Genomic DNA, 24,508 nt, shown 5'->3' on the forward strand with positions numbered 1-24,508 from the left:
GGCAGCAAGTCATAAGCATTTTATTAAGTCCAAACACTCAATACATTTATAAAAACTTAACATCTGTTTTAACAATGCTAACACACAGGTGAGCCAGATTGGTTTCCAGTTATGCATTTGTCAATATTCAGTGTGGCCTAGGGGCCTTGGCATGAGCTGGCACCTGGCCTGCCAGAATCACAGATATATTTAGGACTAGGTCGTTAGCTGATGCAAATCGGTGTAGCTCCTCTGACTCCATCTGATTCACACCAGCAGAAGGTCTGGCCCTAAGACTTTTTATTAAGGTAAAATGCTGGCAATGGTAATGAAAATATTCAGTCATGCTGAAGGCCTAGCTACAAGCGCAGGGCCGGCCCACAACGTTTTGGCACCTGAGGCGGTGAGCTCAAATGACGCCCCCATGCCCCCTCGCTTGGGCCAAAACTTTGAAAGGTCTCAATTCTGCCTTCTTCCTGTTCTACTCCTCTCATGGTACTGCTCTGCTACCTACCCCAATAAAGGAGCACTAATAACTTTAAATGCCTTGTTCAAAAATGTTAAGGAACACTTAACTTTCAAACCCCTGAACAGCAAATGTAACTTTTCTTGTCTGCATAGTAAACACTGGCATTGAATAATCAAAGTGGTGCTTTCCGTGCCTTCTTGGTTGCAAAGTTTTGAACTGCTTCCTGAAGGTCCACAGTCTGGGCCAGCTCATGCTCTACTGAGATGGTTGCAAGGTTGACCAGCCTCTCCTGTGTCATTGTGGAGCGTAGATGTGTTTTTATTAACTTCAGCTTGGAGAAGTTGCGTTCTCCACTGGCAACTGTTACAGGAAGTGTTAGAAGTATGCGCAGAGCAACAAAAGCATTTGGAAAGAGGGTGGTAATCTTATTTGTGCACATATATTCCAGAACAGCCTTTGGAGTTGATCCTGCTGAAATGTATCTTGAAAGGACTTTCAGTTCATCACTTAAATCACTCGCGTCAATATTGTGCATGTCATCATGTGTCAACACTGTCTCTAGTGCCCTGCATTGCTTGTGTAGGTTTTCTTCAGGTATAGTGAGGAGTTATGGAATAAGCATACAGCATCCCAAATATACTGCTTTGTTCCTTGAGCTGCATGAAACGTTCTTCAACTGACTGTATTGCACAATCTAGCAGCTGGTTAAAGAATTCAACTTTGAATTGTTGTTTGGGGTCTCTTATGGGATTATTTCGTGCCTTGTAATCAAAATGTCGTCTTCTTCGGTGACTCGTGTATTCTTGAATGGATGGGAAAATAGCTTCAGTGTCAAGTTCCTCTGCCAACTTCTGTGCACTCTTCAGAACGTTTTGAAATCCCTTATCTGACTGGTAAGACTGTAGGTATGACTTTGCTTTGTCCAGTTGTTCATCGCTCCAGATATATCAAGGTCAATACCTTGGAGTCTCTTGCTTACAACATTTATTTCAAACAGTAAGTCATGCCACAACACTAAGCCACTCAGGAATTTGACGTTATGTATGTTTCTGGTGATTCCGTTTCCCTCTGCCACTGTTCTCCCACAAACAGTTCCTGTCATAGCATTTTCCTCCATAATGTCAACTATGGCATCAGCTATCTTCCCTATTTGGTGTTTGATAGGCTTTATTGCCTCCACTCGACTTTCCCATCGTGTGGCACTCAGTGGTTACAGTGTCAGAGAGGATGTTCCCAGATGTTGCTTCAAAATTTGCAATTGATGAGTTGATGCAGAGAAAAATACATAGATGTTTTGAATTACATTAAAAAATTCAGCAGCCGCGCTAGAAGCTGATGCTGCATCACTGACCACCAAGTTCAATGAATGAGAACTGCATGGGACAAAAAAAGCTCGAGGGTTTAACTCTCTGATCCGTGTCTGCACTCCTCTGTTCTTTCCTCTCATGTTGGCACCACTATCGTAGCCCTGACCTCTCATGTCAGCTATCGCAATTCCCGTGTCTTCCAGCTTTTTAAGAAGCACATTTGTCATACCAGCCCCTTTAGTATCATCAATGTCAATAAATTCTAGAAAATACTCTCTGACAGTCACCATTGCAGGGACTAGGTTCTGTTGTTGTTACAAAACGCACCATTAAAGTCATTCGTTCCATATGGCTGATGTCAGGTGTGCAGTCCAGAATAACAGCGTATTATCTTGCTGACTTCAGATCTGCTACAATCTTCTGTTCGACTTTTGTTGCCAGTAACTGTATGATCTCATTTTGAATTGTTTTTCCATGGTAATGGTGTGTGTACATTTCTTGGGTGGTGACTCTTCTTAGATGCTCCTGGAATACAGCATCAAACTCAGCCATCAGCTCCACAATTTTAAGGAAGTTTCCCTAGTTTGGCACATACAGCTGATCTGAAGTGCCAGGCCGTGCTAGGTTTTGAGTTGCAAGCATTCTCACAAGGGCAATGAGCCTTTTCAGAACATGTTGCCAGAAAAGAGACTCTGATGCAATCTTCTCTTGATGCTGATCATCTGTGGTGGCCTTTAACCTTAGTCTCATCTCAAGCTCTTTCCACCTATGGAATGCTCTCTGGTGATTTGCTGCCTTCTTGTGGCATGCCAGATTTCTATCCAGATTTTTCCAGTCCTTTGTTCCTGTCAAACCCAATGTGGCTGGAACGTTAGACTGGAAGAGTTTGCAACAAAAACAGTATGCAACATTCTGGGTTTTTGAATACATAAGCCATGGCCTCTCCACTTTGTCACCATTGGGGATTCCACGCCAGTAATGTGTTGGATGGAAACTTCTATTTTCATTGTCTTTGGAGAACATGAAGTTTTTCACTTGCTGTGGCCCATGCAGTACAAGGAAGTCCCTCACGCTACTGCTCAAGTGGGTCCACAGTCCTGGATCATCTAGACTTAAGGAACTAAACTCAGCAGCAGCTGTTGCTTGCACCTCCACCACAGTCTTCTCTGATCTACACTTTTCTTCAGGAATGTGCATGGTTACATCCATTTGAGATGAAGATATGGATGCTGCAGTAAGCTGCCAGGTCACCTGCACTCTGACTAACTGGAAGATCAGGCATCTCCTCACCACTCACATCCTCACTGGGGCCAGAAGGCTCACCGTGAACATTTGTGTCTATGTATCTCAGGAGAGCTCCTTCCTGCTTCGATAGAAAAGCTTCCTTTGCTTTCTTTCTTTTTCTGAATGCTGCCCCAGAGGGGCGTTTTCTTCTTTCACTGATGACTGCTGTTCTGTGCCGGCTATATTGGCTCTCAACACTCAATTGAAGGGGACAAATAAGCAGGCTGGTAGCCAGGCCTGAGTGAGGGAGGATATCAGCGTCTTAAGGGCTCCTACTACTTCAGTTGACTGCCTGTTCTCCTCCAGTGGGTTCAGGGAAGTAGCAGAAACAGGAAGCTCCCTGAGAAGCTGGTGTTAATCAGTCCAGGCTCCTGTGGGTGCTAGAGAGGTACATAAGAGGCTCCTCCTCTTCTCTCTCCCTGCCGCTCCTGCTGCTTTCTGTTATTCCCTCTCACCTTTTCTCCTGCCTGCCTGTTATGTTTCTTGTGCCCTCCTTCCTCCAGCACAGCACTCCACCATCTCTGTGCATCTAGAGCAGAGAGAATACATATGCACCAGCAGCAGACACAATATTCTACACTCTGGGTCCTAGTGGCCCCCACCCCCACCCCCACACAGTCTGCCACCTGAGGCGGCTGCCTCAGTTCGCCTCATGGTAAGGTCAGCCCTGTGTGACTACACAACCCCAAAGTATCCTGCTTCCGTGGAAGTCCTAAGATGGATTCTTCAGGGGCTATATCTGATTTTGGTGTTAGAAAGACAGAGAGACCTTTTCCAAGACATTATATTGGCATCATCTGTCTCATTTGCCCCTTTTGCCACAGTCTGTATGTCCAGTCATCAGCTAACAGCAGTAATGTTGGTGATATAATGTGTATTTTGTTTCCTTCTGTGCCAGAGCCGGGTGATAGCTGTGGATAAAGAGGAAGCTGCTGTGAATCTCACCAGAGAGAATGCTCAGAGGTATGAACATATGCATTGCTCATTTTTTCTCTCTGTGAGTGCCCATTGCTTCCTAGGATCCCTCACACTGATCCCCTGAGACAAGTGAATAGCCACCAAAGTCCTGGCTTATGATTCTCAAATATGCCCAGTGTCTCAGCCACAGGCTGGATATCATGTTCATCACCATCAGGTGCCAGGGTGCGTTAAACGCTTTGAACCTCTGGAAAATCCAGAGAAAATTAGAAATTTTTGGAACAAATTTTCCCTGAATTTTTATTTTGGTTAAAAAAACCCTTTTTCTGACCTGTGAATCCCCTTTGCCAGACCACCAGCTGGGAAGGAAATGGCATAATAGCGATGTTTTGTACTTACGTTGCACCTTTCTTGCAAGGAGACCAAAGTACTTTGGGTCAGTAGACTTGTCCCTGTTTTGTTAATGGGAAAACTGAGACGGTATCAAGTGGAGTGCCCCAAGGGTCGGTCCTGGGGCCGGTTTTATTCAATATCTTCATAAATGATCTGGAGGATGGTGTGGATTGCACTTTCAGCAAATTTGCGGATGATACTAAACTGGGAGGAGTGGTAGATACGCTGGAGGGGAGGGATAGGATACAGAAGGACCTAGACCAATTGGAAGATTGGGCCAAAAGGAATCTGATGAGGTTCAATAAGGATAAGTGCAGGGTCCTGCACTTAGGACGGAAGAACCCAATGCACAGCTACAGACTAGGGACCGAATGGCTAGGCAGCAGTTCTGCGGAAAAGGACCTAGGGGTGACAGTGGACGAGAAGCTGGATATGAGTCAGCAGTGTGCCCTTGTTGCCAAGAAGGCCAATGGCATTTTGGGATGTATAAGTAGGGGCATAGCGAGCAGATCGAGGGACGTGATCGTTCCCCTCTATTCGACATTGGTGAGGCCTCATCTGGAGTACTGTGTCCAGTTTTGGGCCCCACACTTCAAGAAGGATGTGGATAAATTGGAGAGAGTCCAGCGAAGGGCAACCAAAATGATTAGGGGACTGGAACACATGAGTTATGAGGAGAGGCTGAGGGAGCTGGGATTGTTTAGCCTGCAGAAGAGAAGAATGAGGGGGGATTTGATAGCTGCTTTCAACTACCTGAAAGGGGGTTCCAAAGAGGATGGCTCTAGACTGTTCTCAATGGTAGCAGATGACAGAACGAGGAGTAATGGTCTCAAGTTGCAGTGGGGGAGGTTTAGATTGGATATTAGGAAAAACTTTTTCACTAAGAGGGTGGTGAAACACTGGAATGCGTTACCTAGGGAGGTGGTAGAATCTCCTTCCTTAGAGGTTTTTAAGGTCAGGCTTGACAAAGCCCTGGCTGGGATGATTTAACTGGGAATTGGTCCTGCTTTGAGCAGGGGGTTGGACTAGATGACCTTCTGGGGTCCCTTCCAACCCTGATATTCTATGATTCTATGATTATATGACCTAGTGAGACCAGACTCTGGTCCATGCCACAGGCTATTACCAGTGCCTTGAGAGTGACCCTTTTAGTGTTCTGGGCCCCAAGGACCCACACAATTCCACAGGGCAGGGCTGCAGCCTCTGAGACACCGAAACTGGGTCTTCGGGCACCAGAGAACCCTTTCTCCTTCTGTGGCTCCCTGCAGCAAGTCTAGCCAAGCAGGACTCCTGCAGGAGGCGTGTACTGTAACCATTCAGGGCTGTCTGTGAGGATTTGCAGTGACACCAGGCAGCCTTTTCTAAAACAGCACAGGGTTTATTAGTTGACTGGAACACAGCAACGGCTAGTCCTGAGGTGAGTGTAGAGAATCTCGGGTTAAGACATGGTCCATACTGGCCAAGCCAGTCAGCCAGCCAAGCTGCCATGGACTCCATTTCAGGCTCTCTGTCAGTCCTTAGAGAGAGCTGCAGAGTCCCTCCAAGAACCCAAACTTATCCCCTTCCTGCTGACCCATGCTGAGTTCATATGTTCCCGGGACAATGTCAGTCGTTCGGTTCGGTGCAGCTTCCTTTGTCTTTCTGGAGGCTTCATTGATATGGGTCACTTACAGCCAGTCCTCTAACAATCCATTCATTCCACCCCAGACAATGAAGTGACACAGCACCTCATGTCCCCCGCTCTGCCCCAAAAGCCACATTCTAACCCTTTTTGCAACCATTGGGTAGCAATGTAAAGTACATGGGGAAACTGAGGCACACAAAGGCATAATAAAAACATTACAGAAAATTGGCACTTGGTCACATTATGTCAGAAAGTGAGTCATTGACAAAGCCAATAGCAGAATCCAGAATGCCTGGCTCCTTCTGCCTCACTACACCATATTGACTCCTGTCAGGGTTCCTTCCCCACTCTGAACTCTAGGGTACAGATGTGGGGACCCGCATGAAAGATCCCTTAAGCTTATTCTTACCAGCTTAGGTTAAAAACTTCCCCAGGGTACAAACTTTGCCTTGTCCTTGAACAGTATGCTGCCACCACCAAGCGTTTTAAACAAAGAACAGGGAAAGAGACCACTTGGAGACGTCTTTCCCACAAAATATCCCCCCAAGCCCTACACACCCTCTTTCCTGGGGAGGCTTGAGAATAATATCCTAACCAATTTGTTACAAAATCATCAAAGACCCAAACCCCTGGATCTTGGAACAATGGAAAAATCAGTCAGGTTCTTAAAAGAAGGATTTTATTTAAAAAAAAAAAAAAAGAAAGAAAGGTAAAAATAATCTCTGTAAAATCAGGATGGAAAATACTTTACAGGGTATTCAGATTCAAAACACAGAGGATCCCCCTCTGGGCAAAACCTTAAAATTACAGAAAACAGGAATAAACTTCCCTCTTAACACAGAGAAAATTCACATAAAACAAAAGATAAACTAATCCGCCTTGCCTGGCTTACCTATACTGATTGCAATATTGGAGACTTGGACTAGGATGGGTTGGAGAAGATGGATTTCTGTCTGGCCTCTCTAAGTCCCAAGAGAGAACAACCACGTAAACAAAGAGCACAAACAAAAAAGCCTTCCACCCCCTACCCCGTGCCACCTCCCCAAAGATTTGAAAATATCTTGTCCCTTTATTGGTCCTTTGGGTCAGGTGCTAGCCAGGTTAGTTGAGCTTCTTAACCCTTTACAGGTAACAGGATGTTGCCTCTGGCCAGGAGGGATTTTATAGCACTGAATACAGAAAGGTGGTTACCCTTCCCTTTATATTTATGACAACTCCCTTTTCAGGCCTTGCTTCTTTTCTTACGTCTAGATTTTATCTTGCTCCTCAGGCAGTACCTAGACTTCTGGGTGTGCTGGTGTGGTGTCCCACAGGATCTTTCTTCCTTTCTGGGCTGTCGCTATCACTGACTTGTAACCAAATGAACTACAATCCACAGCAGCCACCTGTGCTGTGGCTCAGTTTTAAGGGCTTCAGAATCAGCTCTACTCTGCAGCTGTCTAATGCCACAATGCACTCTGCCATAACTGTCACTTGACAGTGAAATCATGGCCAGGACAGTGCTGGTGTCAGAATTACACCATCTCATTTACCCGTCAGCTCCCTGTGCCAACTCTGCTCTCTGTTACACCAGTGGAAATCCAGCATGGCTCCATGTGAGTTAATACGAGTTGTAACTGACACCAGAATCTGGCTTCCTTCCGTGTCTCTGCATCCTGGGACCTATCTTGTGCTGCTCCTGCAGGAAGAGGAGGACAGGTGGCTTGATCATACTCGTCCATCCCCAGGATTCTGGGCTGCTCTAGGGGCTGAAATGGCCACTGGTGTAGATTAGAGCAGCCTCAAAGGTGCTCTAATTTACAGCAGCTTCCTGAGAATTCCCAGAGGCCTGTTCTACAGTCTGGAGCAGTCCCAAATCTTCGTAGTGGTGTGCACTGTGGCGATTCCCCTTTCTATCCTCTATGTGCTCCCTGTCCCACCCACCCGTCCTGCCCCTACACACTGTTTGCGCAAAGACTTACAAAGCGGGGGGAGGGGTGCAACATAGGGCTGCTTAAGTGGCCCTGTGCAATGGGGAATTCTGCCCCAGCTCCTTGCAATACAGTTTGGCCCTTACATGCTGATAGAGTTAGTATAGAGCACAGGACTGAGTCTGTCCTGCTACATCCATCACACTGTTTCTTCCCCACTGCCAATGTGTGCTGGTCTTACAGCACCCTCTGTGCTTGCTCCCTTAGGGAGCACAAGGTGGGGTCTAGGAATGGAACAGGACTCTTTCTCGCCCCGTGGAGCATGAGGCCCCCTATGTGTCCCAAATACACTAGTGCATTGGATAGAAAAGTTGGTGAGGAAAATCCTGGATGCTGTACTCCCTTGACTGGGTTTTAGTCTGCTACGTGAGTTATTCTGCATGGAGGGAGAGTGTGTACTGGGAGGAGCTGGATGGTTTTTGAAAAGCTGCTTCTAATTCAGTGTATAAATACAGTGTAGGGAAATGGGAAGCGTTTTTGGAATCCTCACAGAATGCTCTCAGTAACATGCTGACCTGGATGTCACCTCTTGCCTGGGTCTCATTCCTCCAGCAAACCCTGAGAAATCCTGTGGCTTTGCAAAGAAGTGATCATCTGGTGTTCAGAAGAGAAAGGTGATTTTGTGATTAAGGCAGACAGCCAGGGGGCATCAGGACTGCTGGGTTCTATTCCTTACTGCCACTGTCTCAGGCCACGTCTACACTATAGGAGCGCTTTTCCAGGGATAGCCGTACCAGTATACTATACCCACAAAGCGCTTCTAGTGTGGACGCAGCTTAACCTGGCAAAGCTGTGCTTTTGCTGGTATAGCTTATTTTCCAGCACCACCATCCAACCCCCCAAACAAAATAAGCTAGACTGGTAAAATCAGTTTTTCTGGTATAACTGCATCTACACTTGCTCTTTTGCTAGCCCAGCTCTGTCAGTCAGGGATCCCATCTCACCCCCCTGACAGACAGAGCTAAGCTGGCAGAAATCTGTAGGGTAGACCTGGCCTCACTGTGCAACCTGGAGCTTGTCACTTCATTGCACTGTGCCTCAGTGGCCCCATTTGTGAAATGGGATTACTGCCAACGTAGCAGGTTAATTTAATCATAGCTTTCCCATGCCTGGACCCACTGTGCTCCACCCCAGCAGCACCAAGGGGATTTACAGTGGTTATGAGGGCTACAGGTAAGAGTTCCCCTAGTTAAGAGGAATCCTCATCTGGCCCCTGCCCCCTAGGATGTGGGACATTATGGAGCAGATTTGGAGTGGGTATGGCAGGACTGTGACAGGGTGGGACTAGAGCATAATGCCCTTCACATCCCCTGGCAGCCCCAAGGCTTGCCCCTCTGACTTGCAGCAGCTAAGGGGGTGGTCTGGCCTCTGGCAGCCTTGAGGATCAGAGGGTTCAGAAATATGTCGGAAAGTCACCTGGGCCTCTCAGGGCCATGTGCTTACTGTCTTGTTCTTCACCAGCAAGAGAGAAGTGCCCACATCTCCTGAGTCCCTAGGGAATCTAAGTAGTGCAGAGAGTTCAGTGAGGTACAGTTCAAGCTGAGAGGCACCGCTACGGCTGTGTGTTCTCTTAGAGATGCCAGGGGTGGAGGGAGAGCCCATGTAAGGATATTGTACCTGAGAAGCCCTAAAGCCTCTTTCTGTAGCATTGCACCGTAATGGACCTAATCCTAAATAAGTCCCACCCTTTTAGTATGTGTTCTGCCTGGTGAATCAGCTGCATTGTGATGCTTTCGTTTTCACTCCCTGCCTCACATGAGCACATGATATTATCATGTCACCATGACACTGCATGTTAGATGCAAACACCTAAATGTCACTGTGGCGTTAGAGCCAAATACATTCACATTTCACAACTCTTGCAAGGGCCAGGTTTTCAAAGCAGGGTAGAAGAGGCATGTAGAAAAACGTGCGCGTGCCCCTCGCACTCACAGAACCCCATTTTTGCATGTCTGAAGCCAGCAATTGAGGGTTGTTGGGGGTTTTTTGTTTGTTTTTTGCAGGTGTGGTGGGTTCGCACGTAGGAGATTTTGCAGGCATAATTAATGTACAGATGAGGTGGGGTGGCGAGTGCACTAGGTGAATATGTATGTGTATGCATTGTGACAGGGTCGGGCCAGATGGCTATAGGAGAGTGATAGAAAGCAGCTGTATTAGCCCCAGATTAAGCAGGTCCCTTTTCCCTGGGTGAGGTAACAGGGGCGGTTCCAGAACAATCAAGAGGCTGCTAGAATCCATTAAGACAGGCAAGCTAATCAGGTCACCTGGTTTAAAAAGGACCTCACTTCAGTCAGTGAGGGGCATGCAAGGAACAGAGAGTGAGAGGGAGTGCTGCTGGAGGACTGAGGAGTACAAACACTATCTGGCATCAGGAGGAAGGTCCTGTGGTGAGGATAAAGAAGGTGTTGGGAGGAGGCCATGGGGAAGTAGCCCAGGGAGTTGTAGCTGTCACACAGGTGTTACACGAAACACTGTAGACAGCTGCAATCCACACAGCCCTGGGCTGGCACCCGGAGTAGAGGGCGGGCCTGGGTTCCCCCTGTCCCCCTAACTCCCTATTGGATACAGGAGGAGTTGATCTGGACTGTGGGTCCCACCAGAGGGGAAGGTCCCTGGCCTGTCCCCTGACCCACTAGGTGGATCAGCAGAGACTACGGGGATTGTTCTCCTTCCTTTTCCCCATGCTGGCCAGTGATGAGGTTAGCTGAGTGAATGACAGGTTTGAGCCACTAGCAAAAGTGGCCAAACTGAGGGCTGCCATGAATCTCTGAAGCAAGCAAATCCGCCAATAAGTGCAGGACCCACCAAGGCAGAGGAGGAACTTTGTCACAGCATGCAAAAGGAGAGGATGAGGGTATAAAGGTGTCACGGATCCACAGGATTGGTGCTACAACCTCAGCTTTGCAACAGTCTCTAGGAGGAACCCCTTCAATGTGCCAGACTCCCAAGGGGTCTCACCCTTTCTCCAGAATAGGCCATGCAGCCTCACCACCTCCTGGACTGAACCTCTGGGGCTTCAATGCTCCTGCTTCACACCATGAGCTCTGTTCGGAGAGGTTTCAGAGTAACAGCCGTGTTAGTCTCTATTCGCAAAAAGAAAAGGAGTACTTGTGGCACCTTAGAGACTAACCAATTTATTTGAGCATAAGCTTTCGTGAGCTACAGCTCACTTCATCGGATGCATACTGTGGAAAATACAGAAGATGTTTTTATACACACAAACCATAAAAAAATGGGTGTTTATTACTACAAAAGGTTTTCTCTCCCCCCACCCCACTGTTCAGAGAGTCCAACTGAAGTAGACTCCTGGTAGAGACATAAATATTTTGGGGATTAACGCACGTCGCCAAGTATTTACAGCACCACTCAGGCAGCGTTATCAGAACAGTAGAGTTTATTAGTCAGCTGGAACACAGCACAGGAAGTCCTTATTTTAGCATAGAGAATTGAAGGTTAACATATAGTCTAGTCTGGTTAGCCAAAGCCCGGCCAAGCTGGAGTGAAAGTGAACCCCATGTTCAGGCTCTGTCTGCCTCAAGCTGTCTGACCTCCTTGGTCAGTTCCCAGGTGAGAGCGCTGACTCCTTCCAGAGCCAACTCTTATCCCCCACCTCACACCTTCCCAGTCCTTTGTTCTCAAGCTGGGGTCCCTCCTTAGCTTCCCTGCTGAGAAGTGGGGAAATGCATCTACCTCTGTGTCATTTTAACTGGAGTCAGCCTTGGCCAGTCCTTTGTAATGACCCATTCAGGCTCAGACAGCTAGGCAGCACACACACTTGTGTCTCCAAACCAACAGTCCTTTCCCCCGCCACTGTGTAAAAGTACAACATATAGGGGAAACTGAGGCATGCATAGGGGTCACACAAATATTACAAAAAAATCCCACTTTATCACAAAAGGATATGCACAGGGGTTTGAAAGGAAATTTTGAGGTGCACAGTGGGCTTGCGCACAGAGGTCTTTCTGGGTGCACAGGTTGTGCCTTGCTTTGAATACTTGCACCTAATTGCTTTGCAAGCAAAGAACAGACCCATGACTTCCCTCAGATTTTGTGCTAGGTAATAGTGCTGCAGATTGTGGCTGGGGTTTGCATGGGTAGGTGTGATATCCTGTGTTTAATTATGTGTAAGGCTATGATTTTTTCATGGAGGTTGCAGAAGTCACAGAATCCGTGACTTCCAGTGACCTCCATGAATTCAACCCTGTCGGTCGGGAGCTTTCGGGTCCCCCCTTTGTAGCAGGGGGACCCCACAGCTCCTCATGGCTACAGGTGCCAGGGGCCCTCCGGAGTTCCCAGCTGCCGTGGGGACACAGCGGGCATTGCGGGGCCCCCCTCCCGCAGCTCCCAGCAAACACGAGCAGTGGGGGCCCCTCAGAGCTCCCGGCTGGCCGGGACGGCAGAGCTGCTGCTCCTGACTGCCTCCGGCAGTGTGGGCCCCTCACAGCTCCCAGCCACTGTGAGCAGCGGGAGCCCCGGCAGCTCTGCGGGCGTACCCCAAAGGTTCCAGCTGCCGCAGATGGTAGAGGTTTCCCGGAGTTCTGAGCCAGGCCCCCAGTGTTCTGAGCTGCTGGGGGTCCTTCAAAGCCCCAGAGTTCAGAGCGGCCCCTGCAACTGCCCAACCTCTGCAGGCAGTGTGGGGAGCCCACAGCTCGGCTCCCTATTTTGTCAGGGATATTTTTAGTAAAAGTCAGGGACAGGTCACGGGCAATAAAGAAAAATTCTCGAAAGCCCATGACCTGTCCCTGACTTTTACTAAAAATTTCTGTGACAAAATCTTAGCCTTAATTGTGTGCCATTGAATGACCTGAGTGTATCTCTTACTTTCTCTGTTCTTGAGCCTGCAGGTTGCAGCTACAGGACAGGATAAGAATTCTCCGCTACAATGTCTCCTCCGGTAATTTCTTTTCATATTTCTACCTCCCCTGATGTTTTCTCCATTTTATTTTACTGAGGGGAGGTGGGCATGAAAACAATAGGCAACTGGGGCAGGAATGACCAAATCCTGGCTGATGGGTAACTCAGGAGACAGCTCTGGCATGTGCATGTTTCTGGTTGTTGCTACGCTTAGATCTCATCTCACATTATGTGCATATGGCCAGAAGTGAAAGTAAGCCGGTATGGTACGGCATACCGACAAGAGCCAGTACACCGTGCCAGACCGGACCAGCTTCCCCAGGCCAGCATTTTAAAGGACCCGGGGCTCCCTACAGTGGCCGGAGTCCCAGGCCCTTTAAATCACCGTCCGAGCCCTGCTGCCAGAGCCCTGGGGTAGCGGTGGCAGGGCTCCAGCAGTGATTTAAGGGGCCCTGGGCTCCGACCGCTGTTGTGAACCCCGGGCCCTTTAAATCACTGCCTGAGCCCCGCTGCCAGAGCCCTGGAATAGCGGCGGGAGGGCTCCAGCGGTGATTTAAAGGGCCAGGGAATGTAAAGGCCCTGCCTCTTCTGGTTGAGGCCCCGCCTCTTCCGGTTGAGGCCACGCCCCCTGCTCAGGACTCCGGCGTACTGGTAAGTCCTTTAAGTTACTTTCACGCCTGCATATGGCTGACTGCAAGCTGGTAACACACTGTGCACCTGAGAGGGGCACAGGTCCCTATGCTGCTGTGGAATGTCAGGTGTCAGTACAGTATTGAAGTAGCAGAGGAAACATATTGTGAGAACTGAGAGTCAGCCTCTTCAGTACAAGCTTGTATCTTCAAAGCTCTCCTGGCCGTACTTTCAGTTTGCAGAGGCACCGGTGTACAGAGGAGAATGTGCGCTTAACATTTGCATCCTATCCAGATGAGTATGGTATTCTTCACTCTGGATCCAGATGGATTCGATATCCTCGACTACATCAAGGCATTGTGTTGCAGCACATTGTTTGTGTGAATGATTGGTTCTTTCCATGTGCTTAGCTCTCTGTTATCGTATTCTGTGGGTATGTCTACACAGCAGCCTATGGTGCATTTACAACTTGGGTGGACAGACCTACTCTAGCATTGCTAAAAATAGCAGGCCAGACATGGTGGCATGGGCTTCAGCATAGGTTGTGCAATCCCACCCAGGACCTTGGGGACATACTCTCATTGCTAGCCTGCATGCCTGAAGCCCATGCCGCCATGTCTACACTTCTATTTTTAGCAATGCTAACATAGATGAAGCAAGCACAGACTTGTCTACCCAAGATGCCATCACCTGGGATTGCAATGTAGACATGCCCTTTAAATTAAGGTGGGAAGGTGGACCAATTCAGGTTAGTCTAACAAAAATGTGAAATTAAATCCTGTCCATAGAGAGAGAGAGAAACCTGTGCCTATAGAGTCACTGTTATCAAGATCTTACTTGAGTGATGAGTTTTGAAGGTACATAGTTATGGCTGAGATTTGGTTTTCATTCTTTTTCTGCTCTAGGTTCCTGGGAGCAGCTCCTCCCCTGGGGTCCTGTGGACACTATAGTCAGTAACCCACCTTATGTCTTCCATGGAGACATGACTCACCTGGCTGAAGAGATCCTCAGGTGGTCAGATAAGACCTTTCTATCTTTCTCTTTCCCATGCATTATTTCATCCTCTTCTGTTCTCTGTAGAGAAGTTTCAGGTATCTAGTACTAACAAGTTAGGAGATATCCGTCGGGGATGGGGAGTGGCGGAATGCAGTCCAAGAAGGGCAACCACCTGCCTATACACTTATTTGGAAGCCCGTCCCTTTAATTCCTGCACAAACTGAGGATCTTGGTATTTTCTCTCCTTCAGACCTAGTTCAGAGATTCCCTCTTGGCCCATTTGTTCCCTGGTGAGCTTGCCTCCTTCTGATACTGTGAGGAATTGGGCAGAAGACATGTGAAAACGCTACATGACTTAGAGAAAGGGTCTGTGAGCTGGAAACACTTTCCCTTGTTTCTGGGAGAGCAGGAGTGGTGTTGAATGCCTGGCAAATTCCCGTGCTAACTCACCGTAGTACACTCCCTAATGTCTCCTGGGTAGTGTTCCCCTCAGGGTTCAGTGGACCAGTTGTAGTAATCAGGCTGCAGCTCAGAGGGGCAAGAGCTTAGAACTGACTTGCTTTCCACTGATAGCTATAACAAGAGCCACCATCTGTTACAAGGCTTTTGTCTAATGAAAAAGCTCTGAGTAAGGCCGTTTGGGGACAGTAGCTGGACCTATGATGTGATGCGATACATCACCTTCCTCTTTGCCTGTTTCCCACAAAATTGATTTAACTGGAGGTTAGAACTGGTTCCTGAGCCCAACGTCTGGCATGATGCCAGGTATTCCCTCCCCCCATAACAAAAACAAATCACCCCCATCCCTGAAAGGTGGAAACTTCCTGTCATAATGATGTGCAAATTCAAACTTTTCTGAACTAAGTAGATCCTTCTGTATTGTACCACAGTGTGTTAGGTTAGATGGCAGCTCAACTTGGCTGTTGGCAGTGCTTGAGCCTGGAGAAAAAGTGATACGTTGCCCTGTTGCCTACTCACCCACCCACTTTTCCCTTCCAACTGGCACCAATGAGAAGTATGGATTGATATAATTGCACCTAGCAGCCCAATTGAAGCACTGAATAATAATAATGCCACTTACTGGCCAAGTGAGTTGCAGTTCTGGTGAGCGCCCTTAAGCTGAGGAGGCAGCGTGGTGGGCACCAGATGGCAAGTGAGGAGACCTAGTTTCTAGTCCACGTTCCGCCCTGAATATGCTGTGGCACCTGAAACAAATCATTTAACCTCTTCCCCCCTCAGTTTACTCAAAGTAAAATGGGAGTAAAACATTTATCCACCTTTGTGAAGCACTCTGAGAGGAAAAGGCCTGTGCCAAAGCTAAGAATTACTGCTACTGTTGTTATTAAACGTGACCGGCAGGAGCAGTGCTATAGCTGTCATCAGGAGATCAAGAATGCCTGATGATGTTTGCCCCAAGACTCTCTCAGCCTAGTCACAGTGGCAATCTCTGAATAACTTCCTCTATTACACATACCACCCATCTGAGTCACCAGAGGGGTCTTACAATCTTCCCTCTTTACAGATTCCAAAGTTACTGTGACTTTTCCACTGGGACGCAGCCCCACAAGCCATCGCTTTCATGTGCCATGTGCCCAGAGACCCCTCTAGTGCTTGTTCCCAGTGGGAGATGCTACTAACAACACATTTTACTGCTGTGTGTAATGATGGATAATGGAGAGATTTCATCCCTTGTCTTCAACCTCCAGCTATGAGGACCTTGGTGCCCTGGATGGGGGAAATGATGGGATGACAGTGATCAAAAAAATTCTGGCTCTGGCTCCTTGTATCCTGAAGGATCATGGGTAAGCGCTGATACATAACTAAAATCCTAATGCCTGTCTACATTTGACTTTTCATATCTTCTGCCTATTCCCACCTCACACTTTTTTATGATCAGAAATATAAGCAAATACGAGGGGGAGTCAAATGCACATAAGAAAAGAGGGGGAAAAAGCCATTCCCTCTTAACATAAGAATGTCACGTGCATTAGTAAAGAATTACTGATATTAATACAATCAGCCAGGGGATTATGCACCATGCTGGTGACCCCAGCTGCTTGGTATTGTTGCTTGGTCATTATTTAAGTGGGTACCTGAAACTTAAAGAAGTGAGGAAAAGCAGAGAGAAGAGAATAGCAGGGGAAGAGATGAAAAGGGAGAGCAGAAAAGAAGAAAACGGTTAAGCGGAGAGATATCTGGAGAGAGAAGCACTATAGACACCCCTGGGTCACTGATATTTATGGACTGTGGTAAGATATCTTATAAAACACCCCAGGAGGGGGAAAAAAACATCCCAGGGGTTAAAAGAAAAGGAGTACTTGTGTTACCGTAGAGACTAACAAATTCATTTGAGCGTAAGCTTTTGTGAGCTGTAGCTCACTTCATCGGATGCAGTGAGCTGTAGCTCACGAAAGCTTATGCTCAGATAAATTTGTTAGTCTCTAAAGTGCCACAAGTACTTCTTTTCTTTTTGCGGATACAGACTAACACGGCTGCTACTCTGATCCCAGGGGTTGTTTCTTGAGGGATTAATCTTCTCCATGATAAATGACAAGGAGATTTCCTGCTTCCATTCACTACCTTGTGATGTCCCTCATGAGATACTAGAGATCAGCACTGTAGCCCTCCACTTAGCCAGGACATTCTAAGTGTCTTCTGTGTCAGTCCTGACTTTTCACCAGCCCAAGAGAATTCATTGAAAATCTCCTGTTGTGCAATGTTGGAACAGGAATATTCAGTGTCATTGTGCTATAGGGGTGCAGGCATGGAGCCATATTCATTCTTAGAGCTTTGATGTGACCACTAAAGCACAAAATCCTCTTCAGAGTTTCACAGGATTAAGCTCTGTAGAGTGCTTATTTTGTATTTTAAGGTAGAGCCAATGTTGATGGGAGGGAGTTTTTAAGGTCAGGAATGAGATCCAAATCCAGGCATGTAATTAATTTGGCTGAGGTAAAGAAAGTGTTCAGTGTGGGAAGGTTTGGGGATTTTCAGAGGAGCATATGGTTGGGGTTTGGCTCTTTTTTTGCAGTTCGGTATAGCCTACGAAACTGCCAAAAGCTGTAATCAGTTCCAGAAGACTAGGGGTGAATTCAGATAGTTCAGTGATAGCAATACCTGTGTACATGGAAAGCTATATATTCCTAGGTCCCTAGTTTGATACTGGAGTGAATTTACAGCTGCTGAAAGCTGCTGGGTTGACAGTTCTGGAAACTGATGTGCCCTAAGTATTCACCAAGCTGGAACAGTATGAGCAGCAGCAGCAGCACAAACCTGCAGTGTCATTCCCTGCTGATGTGAGTCATGTGCAACCTGCAGCACCTACACCAATGGATGCAATGTAGAGTATAGAGTCCAGGCCCAGCTAGTCTTTGGCCTCTCTGCTGAGACATCCGGCAAGGGGGCCATCTGGCGAGGTGGTGGCTTTTTTGAGTTGGGTCCCTGTCCAATAGGAACTGGACTGAGACCAACACCACATCATGCGTAGAGCACCACTTGTCAGGTGACCAGATTCAGACAAGCAGCCTGGAGATATAGGCTCCTGTCACACTGGTGGTGTGACACCATTTCCCTCAGTGTTGCTACCCTGGTGTGAAGGTGCTGTGAGAGGGGACTCAGACACCTGTGTACCTCAGGTCTGGCCAGCCCTCTCCACTCATCCTAGTGCTTCAGGATCACAGTCGTTCATACTGCAGTGGCCTCCATCATCACACGCTCCCTTTTAGCCTCATCTCTGTCTTTAGGTACTTAGATGGTCCTCATTACCATAGTATCTGAGTGCTAGTGAGGCGGGGCAGGACTCCCATCCCCTTTTTAGAGAAGGGGGACTGAGAGACTTGCCCAGAGAGACTTGCCCAATGTCACACAGAGTCCATGGCAAAAAAGGGAATTTTCCGCAGTCTCCCAAGTCCCAGGCTAGCGGCCTAACCCCTAGACCATCCTTCCTCCTATCTAGATCCTTTCCCTGTCCCCCTCTCTCCTTTGTACGCTCCCCTGCTATGTGTTCAACCTGTAGAACTCTTTGCCAGAGGATGTTGTGAAGGCCAAGACTATAACAGGGTTAAAAAAAGAACTAGATTAATTCTTGGAGAATAGATCCATCAGTGGCTATTAGCTAGGGTGGGCACGTATGGTGTCCCTAGCCTCGGTTTGCCAGAAGCTGGGAATGGGCGACAGGGGATGGATCACTTGATGATTACCTCCTCTGTTCATTCCCTCTGAAGCACCTGGCATTGGCCACTGTCGGAAGACAGGATACTGGGCTAGATGGATCTTTGGTCTGACCCAGTATGGCCGTTCGTGTGTTCTTATAATTGGTCGTTTTATGAGGGTGATTCTATCAGGCTGAGTTATGAAGACATCTGGACCATCCTAGGAAAGAGAGTCTGGTGTCTTTATAGAGAGAGTCTATATTTCCAAGCTGGTCAAACAAAATGTGTTTGTTTCCCCTCCACATCCCCACACACATGTTTTCAGGAGTGTGTTTCTAGAAGTTGATCCCAGACACCCAGAGATGGTGGAGAACTGGCTGCAGAGTCACCCTGACCTGTCTCTTTCTGTCTCTGCCATCCACAAGGATTTCTTTGGCAAGTAAGTGTTTTCTCTTTCACCGACTGTTCCCTTCAACTTTATGCAATTGCATCCAGCCCTGGGTACAGTTGCCCTCTGCATCCTCGTGTCTTGAGGTTAAACTCAGAGGGACTCAGTCACCAACTTAGTGCACCCCCTTCCTAAACACCTGCATTCTTCGAACTCCGCAAACTTCTAGTTTACCTTGAAGTGGGGGCACTGCCAAGCATTCCTGACATATCTTAGTGTTGACATTATCTGATGGGATTACCGTTCATGGAAAATTGTGGCTTTATATGGTGGGTGTGGATTCATATTCTCCGACAAAATGCAATGCCATGTTCATTCTTGTCCCCAACAGGCCGAGGTTCCTACACATCCAAAAGCATAAAGCAGGTGACTGCATCAACAAGAACAGCTTTGCTTGATCCAGTGTTCATCTCCCTTGAGTTTTTTGCTGAGTCGTCTATGGGATCCCTGCACAGCAATAGGAACCGGACCCTCCACTGCATTTCCCAGCATTCCGATCTCTGCAGATGGTCACTGGTGCATCCATTGCTGACAGAGGATTTTACTTGAAGGATCACTAGAAAGGAGGTGGGGCAGAGGTCTGAGTCTGCAGAGGTGTTTCAGCTCCCATGGATGGTCCGACACCGATTATTAGCTCAGTCAGCTAAAGCAAGAAATAAGTATGAGAACCTAGCATAGAGGGAATCTCAATTCCAAGCATCTCATTTTTGTTGATGCTGCAAATACATATGATAAAAATACAATTTCTCCATGCATCGGATGGCACTTTTAGTTCATAATGAACAGCTTAGGTCTTGCTCTGGAAAAAGAACTTAAGATTGTTGGTAGGTCTGCTTCTTTTTAATTATTTTTTTTTAAACCTCCACTTTCAAAGCCTATGAATTCTTTTGGCGGGTATGCTCGGAGATTCCAGAACGAATGCTTCAGATTTAGTTCTGTCCCAGCAACCCCTGTTGTTCCTGAGTGATCTTACCATGACAAAGCACCGAGTGCAGCCTGTTGCTTCTGAGCAGCCCTCCAACAACAACAACAAGCCAGCATGCACAGTCTTGCCCTCCGGAGTGACCTTTCAGTAACAAACCAGCACATGTGCAGCCATTATTCCAAAACAGGCAGTATTTTTCATCTCAGACAATGGGATCCATAATGGAATGCTTTGTGAGGAGGATGTGGGATGGGTTTAAACCAGAATTTAGTGGTAATCGACTCCTTCCTTTGGCAAATCTTGTTTTAGACAGGAAGGGGAAAGTATCTGAAGACTTGAGGACTGGACACCCCATCATCTCAGGCATTGGCACTCTTACATCAAGATTATCTGGCTATTTGGATTCTCTCCTCAGACTCTATGCTACCAGCACTCCTAGCTATCTTCGAGACACCACCGACTTTCTGAGGAAACTACAATGCATTGGTAATCTTCCTGAAAACACCATCCTGGCCACCGTGGATGTAGAAGCTCTTTATACCAATATTCCACATGAGGATGGACTACAAGCTGTAAAGAATAGTATCCCTGATGAGGCCATGGCACACCTGGTGGCTGAGCTTTGTGACTTTGTCCTCACCCACAACCATTTCAGATTTGGGGACAACTTATACCTTCAAGTAAGTGGCACTGCTATGGGTACCCGCATGGCCCCATAGTATGCCAACATTTTCATGGCTGACTTAGAACAACGCTTCCTCAGCTCTCATCCCCTACCACCCCTCTTCTACTTGTGCTACATTGATGACATCTTCATCACATGGACCCATGGGAAGGAGGCCCTTGAAGAATTCCACCTGGATTTCAACAGTTTCAACCCCACCATCAACCTCAGCCTGGACCAGTCCACACAAGAGATCCACTTCCTGGACATACAGTGCAAATAAGTGATGGTCACATAAACACCATCCTATACCAGAAACCTACTGACTGCTATACTTACCTGCATGCTTCTTGCTTCCATCCAGGACACATCACACAATCCATTGTCTACAGCCAAGCCCTAAGATACAACTTAATTTGCTCCAGTCCCTCAGACAGAGACAAACACCTACAAGATCTTTATCAAGCATCCTTAAAACTACAGTGCCCACCTGGGGAAGTGGGGAAACAGATTGACAGAGCGAGACGGGTACCCAGAAATCACCTGCTACAGGACAGGCCCCACAAGGAAAATAATAGAACACCACTGGCCATCACGTAAAGCCCCCAGCTAAAACCTCTCCAGCACATTATCAACGATCTACAACCTATCCTGGAAAATGATCCTCACTCTCACAGACCTTGGGAGACAGGCCAGTCCTCGCTTACAGACAAACCCGCAACCTGAAGCAAATACTCACCAGCAACTACACACCACACCACAGAAACACTAACCCAGGAACCAATTGCTGTAGCAAACCTCGTTGCCTGCTGTGTCCCCATATCTACTCCAGCGACACCATCAGAGGACCCAGCCACATCAGCCACACCATCAGAGGCTCATTCACTTGCACATCTATTAATGTGATATATGCCATCGTGTGCCAGCAATGCCCCTCTGCCATGTACATTGGCCAAACCGGACAGTCCCTATGTAAAATAATAAATGGACACACATTGGACATCAGGAATGGTAACATACAAAAGCCAGTGAGAGAACACTTCAATCTTCCTGGACATTCTATAACAGACGTGAAAGTAGCTATACTTGAATAAAAAAACTTCAGAAACAGACTTAAAGAGAAACAGCAGAAATAAAATTAATATGCAAATTTAACACCATTAATTTGGGCTTGAATAGGGACTGGGAGTGGCTGGCTCATTACACCTCCTCATCTATTGTTGGGAGTGGACTACATCCACCCTGATCGAATTGGCCCTGTCAACACTGATTCTCCAGTTGTGAGGTAACTCCCTTCTCTTCGTGTGTCAGTATATTTATGCCTGCATCTGTAATTTTCACTCCATGCATCTGAAGAAGTGGGGTTTTTACCTACGAAAGCTTATGCTCAAATAAATCTGTTTAGTCTTTAAGATGCCACCGGACTCCTTGTTGTTTTTGTGGATACAGACTAACATGGCTACCCCCTGATACTTTAGAAAGAGTAGCTCTTTCTGCCATCCTTGGTTTATTTCCAGAGTCTTGTTACTTTAGGTCCTGTTATTTTAGCTCTAGAGCAGTGGTCTCCAATGTTTTTACTCCAAAGATCACTTTTTGAATCTAAGGGCAACCCAGGATCCACCCCGCCCCTTCCCCGAGGCCCCAAAGACCTGCTCTACTCACTCCCCCACCCTCACTCACTTTCACTGGGGCAAGGGGTTGGGGTTCGGAAGGGGGTGCGGGCTCTGGGCTGGGGTCGAGGGATTCACAGTGTGAGAGGGGGCTCTGGACGGAGTGTGGGGCAGGAGGTTGGGGTGTAGAAGGGGGTGAGGGGTGCAAGCTCTAGGAGGGAGTTTGGGTGCAGGATGGGGCTCCGGGCTTGGGCAGAGTGTTGGGGTGCAGGAGGAGGTACAGGGTGCCGGCTCTGGAAGGGGGGTCAGGGCTGAGGCGGGGGTTGGGGTGCAGGAGGGGGTATGGGGTGCTGGCTGGGGAGGGGGGTCAGGGATGGGGCTTGGGGTACAGGAGGGGGTATGGGGTGCTGGCTCCAGGAGGGGGCTCAGGGATGGGGGTTGGGGTGTGGCTTCCCGCCAGTCAGCACTTACTTCCAGTAGCTCCTGGTTGGTGGCAGGTGCAGCAAGGCTAAGGCAGGCTCCCTGCCTACCCTGGCTCCACACCACTCCTGGAAGGGGCCAACATGCCTCTGTGGCCCCTGGGGTGCGGGAGGCGGAGGGGCACGTGGCTCCACATGCTGCCTCTCTCTGCAAGCACCGTCCCCGCAGGCAGGAGCAGCGCGTGGAGGGAGACCCCAGTGCCGTGGGGCTGCAGTGGCCGCTTCTGGGAGCTTCTGTGGGACCGGGGTAGGCAGGGAATCTGCCTTAGCAGCAGCCACACTGCACTGCTGCCGGAGATTGCGATCGACTGGGAGTTCCTCTAGGATCGACCAGTCGATTGTGATCGACTGGTTGGTGACCACTGCTCTAGGAAAAGCCCCTGGCGGGTTGGATCAGTTTGTTTACCTGCCGTGTCCGCAGGTTCGGCCAATCGCAGCTTCCACTGGCCGCGGTTCGCCGCTCCAGACCAGTGCGGGCTGCGGGTCAAGGGGCGTGCTGGCCTCCCTTTCCTGAACAAGTGGCGGACCAGCTTTGAGAACCACTGCTCTAGAGGACTGGGAGAAAAGCTTCCGATATTCAGTTTGAGCTTTCTGTTTATATAACACCTAGCACATTGTGAATGTTACAGGTAACAAATATAAAAACCTAATGAAACCAGTGCTGCATGTTCTGTAGATGGAAATGAGCTTCAGTTCAAACCATCACACACAAGAATTGCTGGTAAAGAGTAAAATAATTCTTTTACGTATTGCAGTGGGCCCGAATCAAAACCCTCATCCACACTCCCCATCAGATGATAATACCTAGCTCCAATGTAGCATGTTTTACCCATAGATCTCAAAGCACTTTACCAAGGAGGTCACAAGCATTATCCCCATTTTACAGGTGGGGAAACTTAGTCACAGGGAGAAGTGATTTGCCCAAGGTCATGCAACAGGCCAGTGGCTTAGCCTGGAATAGCAGCCAGGTCTCCTGGCTCCTCAAGCAGTGCAGCTGGAATAGCGAAGGTTTATTTTCTTGTTCTATCAGGGGAAGTGACTCAAGCAGTAGAGATGCCTGAAAGAGCAGGGGAAGAATTCACTGGAGTGGAGAGCCAGAGCAGTCTGTTATAAGTAATGGAAGGATTTAAAGCCAAGTTGCTTTCTTGTTTCGCAGTCAGTAGCTCCTTTCCTGGCCAGCAGGAAGGAATAGCCAAGTCAAGGAGTCTGAGCTGGTCTCAGAGGAAAGCTCCTAGAGGTCATCAGAATGGACCGCACACTCATGGGATGGAAATATCCAGCTGGTGACCTCTGCGGTCTCTGAGCACAGGAGGACATGCTGCTGGGATATCCTCCAAGGCTGGGCTGTGAGTGCCTTCCCAGACACTTAGTTGGGACCTGCGTCAGTGCTGCCTACATCAAGCCTCAGCAAATACGTGTGAGGCTGTTTAGAAAGCACCACCAGATTCCAAGGACTTTACTAAACAGCAGCACGCTCTCATCCTCCCTCTCTCTCTCCGCTGCTTTCATAATCACTCTTTCACTCTTGCCTGCTCCTTCATTCTCATTTTCCCTCTGGAGTCTTGCACGCAACTTTGCAAGTCACCTCAATCCTGACTGATGTGCCAATGCCCAAACCCCAGCCTGGATCCCAGCCAGAGCCACCCCACCATCACTCACAACCCAGCCTTTACCTCGGTCCCGCTGTTGCCTATTGCACAATCATGTCCCTGCCCCTTCTTTCCCCCAAAAGTGCATCCGGTATCCAAAAGCCTTCAAAATAGAAAAGGACCCTACTTCATGTGAACATGCTAAGAGAAATTTAACG

At 48.1% G+C, this 24,508-nt stretch overlaps 1 protein-coding gene across 1 annotated transcript in view; it reads left to right on the plus strand.

The window, feature by feature from the left end:
• The window catches only part of HEMK1 (HemK methyltransferase 1, mitochondrial release factors N(5)-glutamine), a 46,747-nt gene extending 26,833 nt beyond the window's left edge, over window positions 1–19,914 (plus strand). Inside the window, 6 exon segments of the mRNA XM_073352478.1 lie at window positions 3,938–4,002; window positions 12,789–12,838; window positions 14,334–14,439; window positions 16,131–16,226; window positions 18,901–19,014; window positions 19,355–19,914. Of these exon segments, the coding sequence (XP_073208579.1) occupies window positions 3,938–4,002; window positions 12,789–12,838; window positions 14,334–14,439; window positions 16,131–16,226; window positions 18,901–19,014; window positions 19,355–19,421 (498 nt within the window). The 3' untranslated portion in view covers window positions 19,422–19,914.
• The last annotated feature ends 4,594 nt before the right edge of the window (window positions 19,915–24,508 follow it).

This window comes from Lepidochelys kempii, chromosome 7 (genome assembly GCF_965140265.1).
Source record: "Lepidochelys kempii isolate rLepKem1 chromosome 7, rLepKem1.hap2, whole genome shotgun sequence".
Lineage (NCBI taxonomy): Eukaryota > Metazoa > Chordata > Testudines > Cheloniidae > Lepidochelys > Lepidochelys kempii.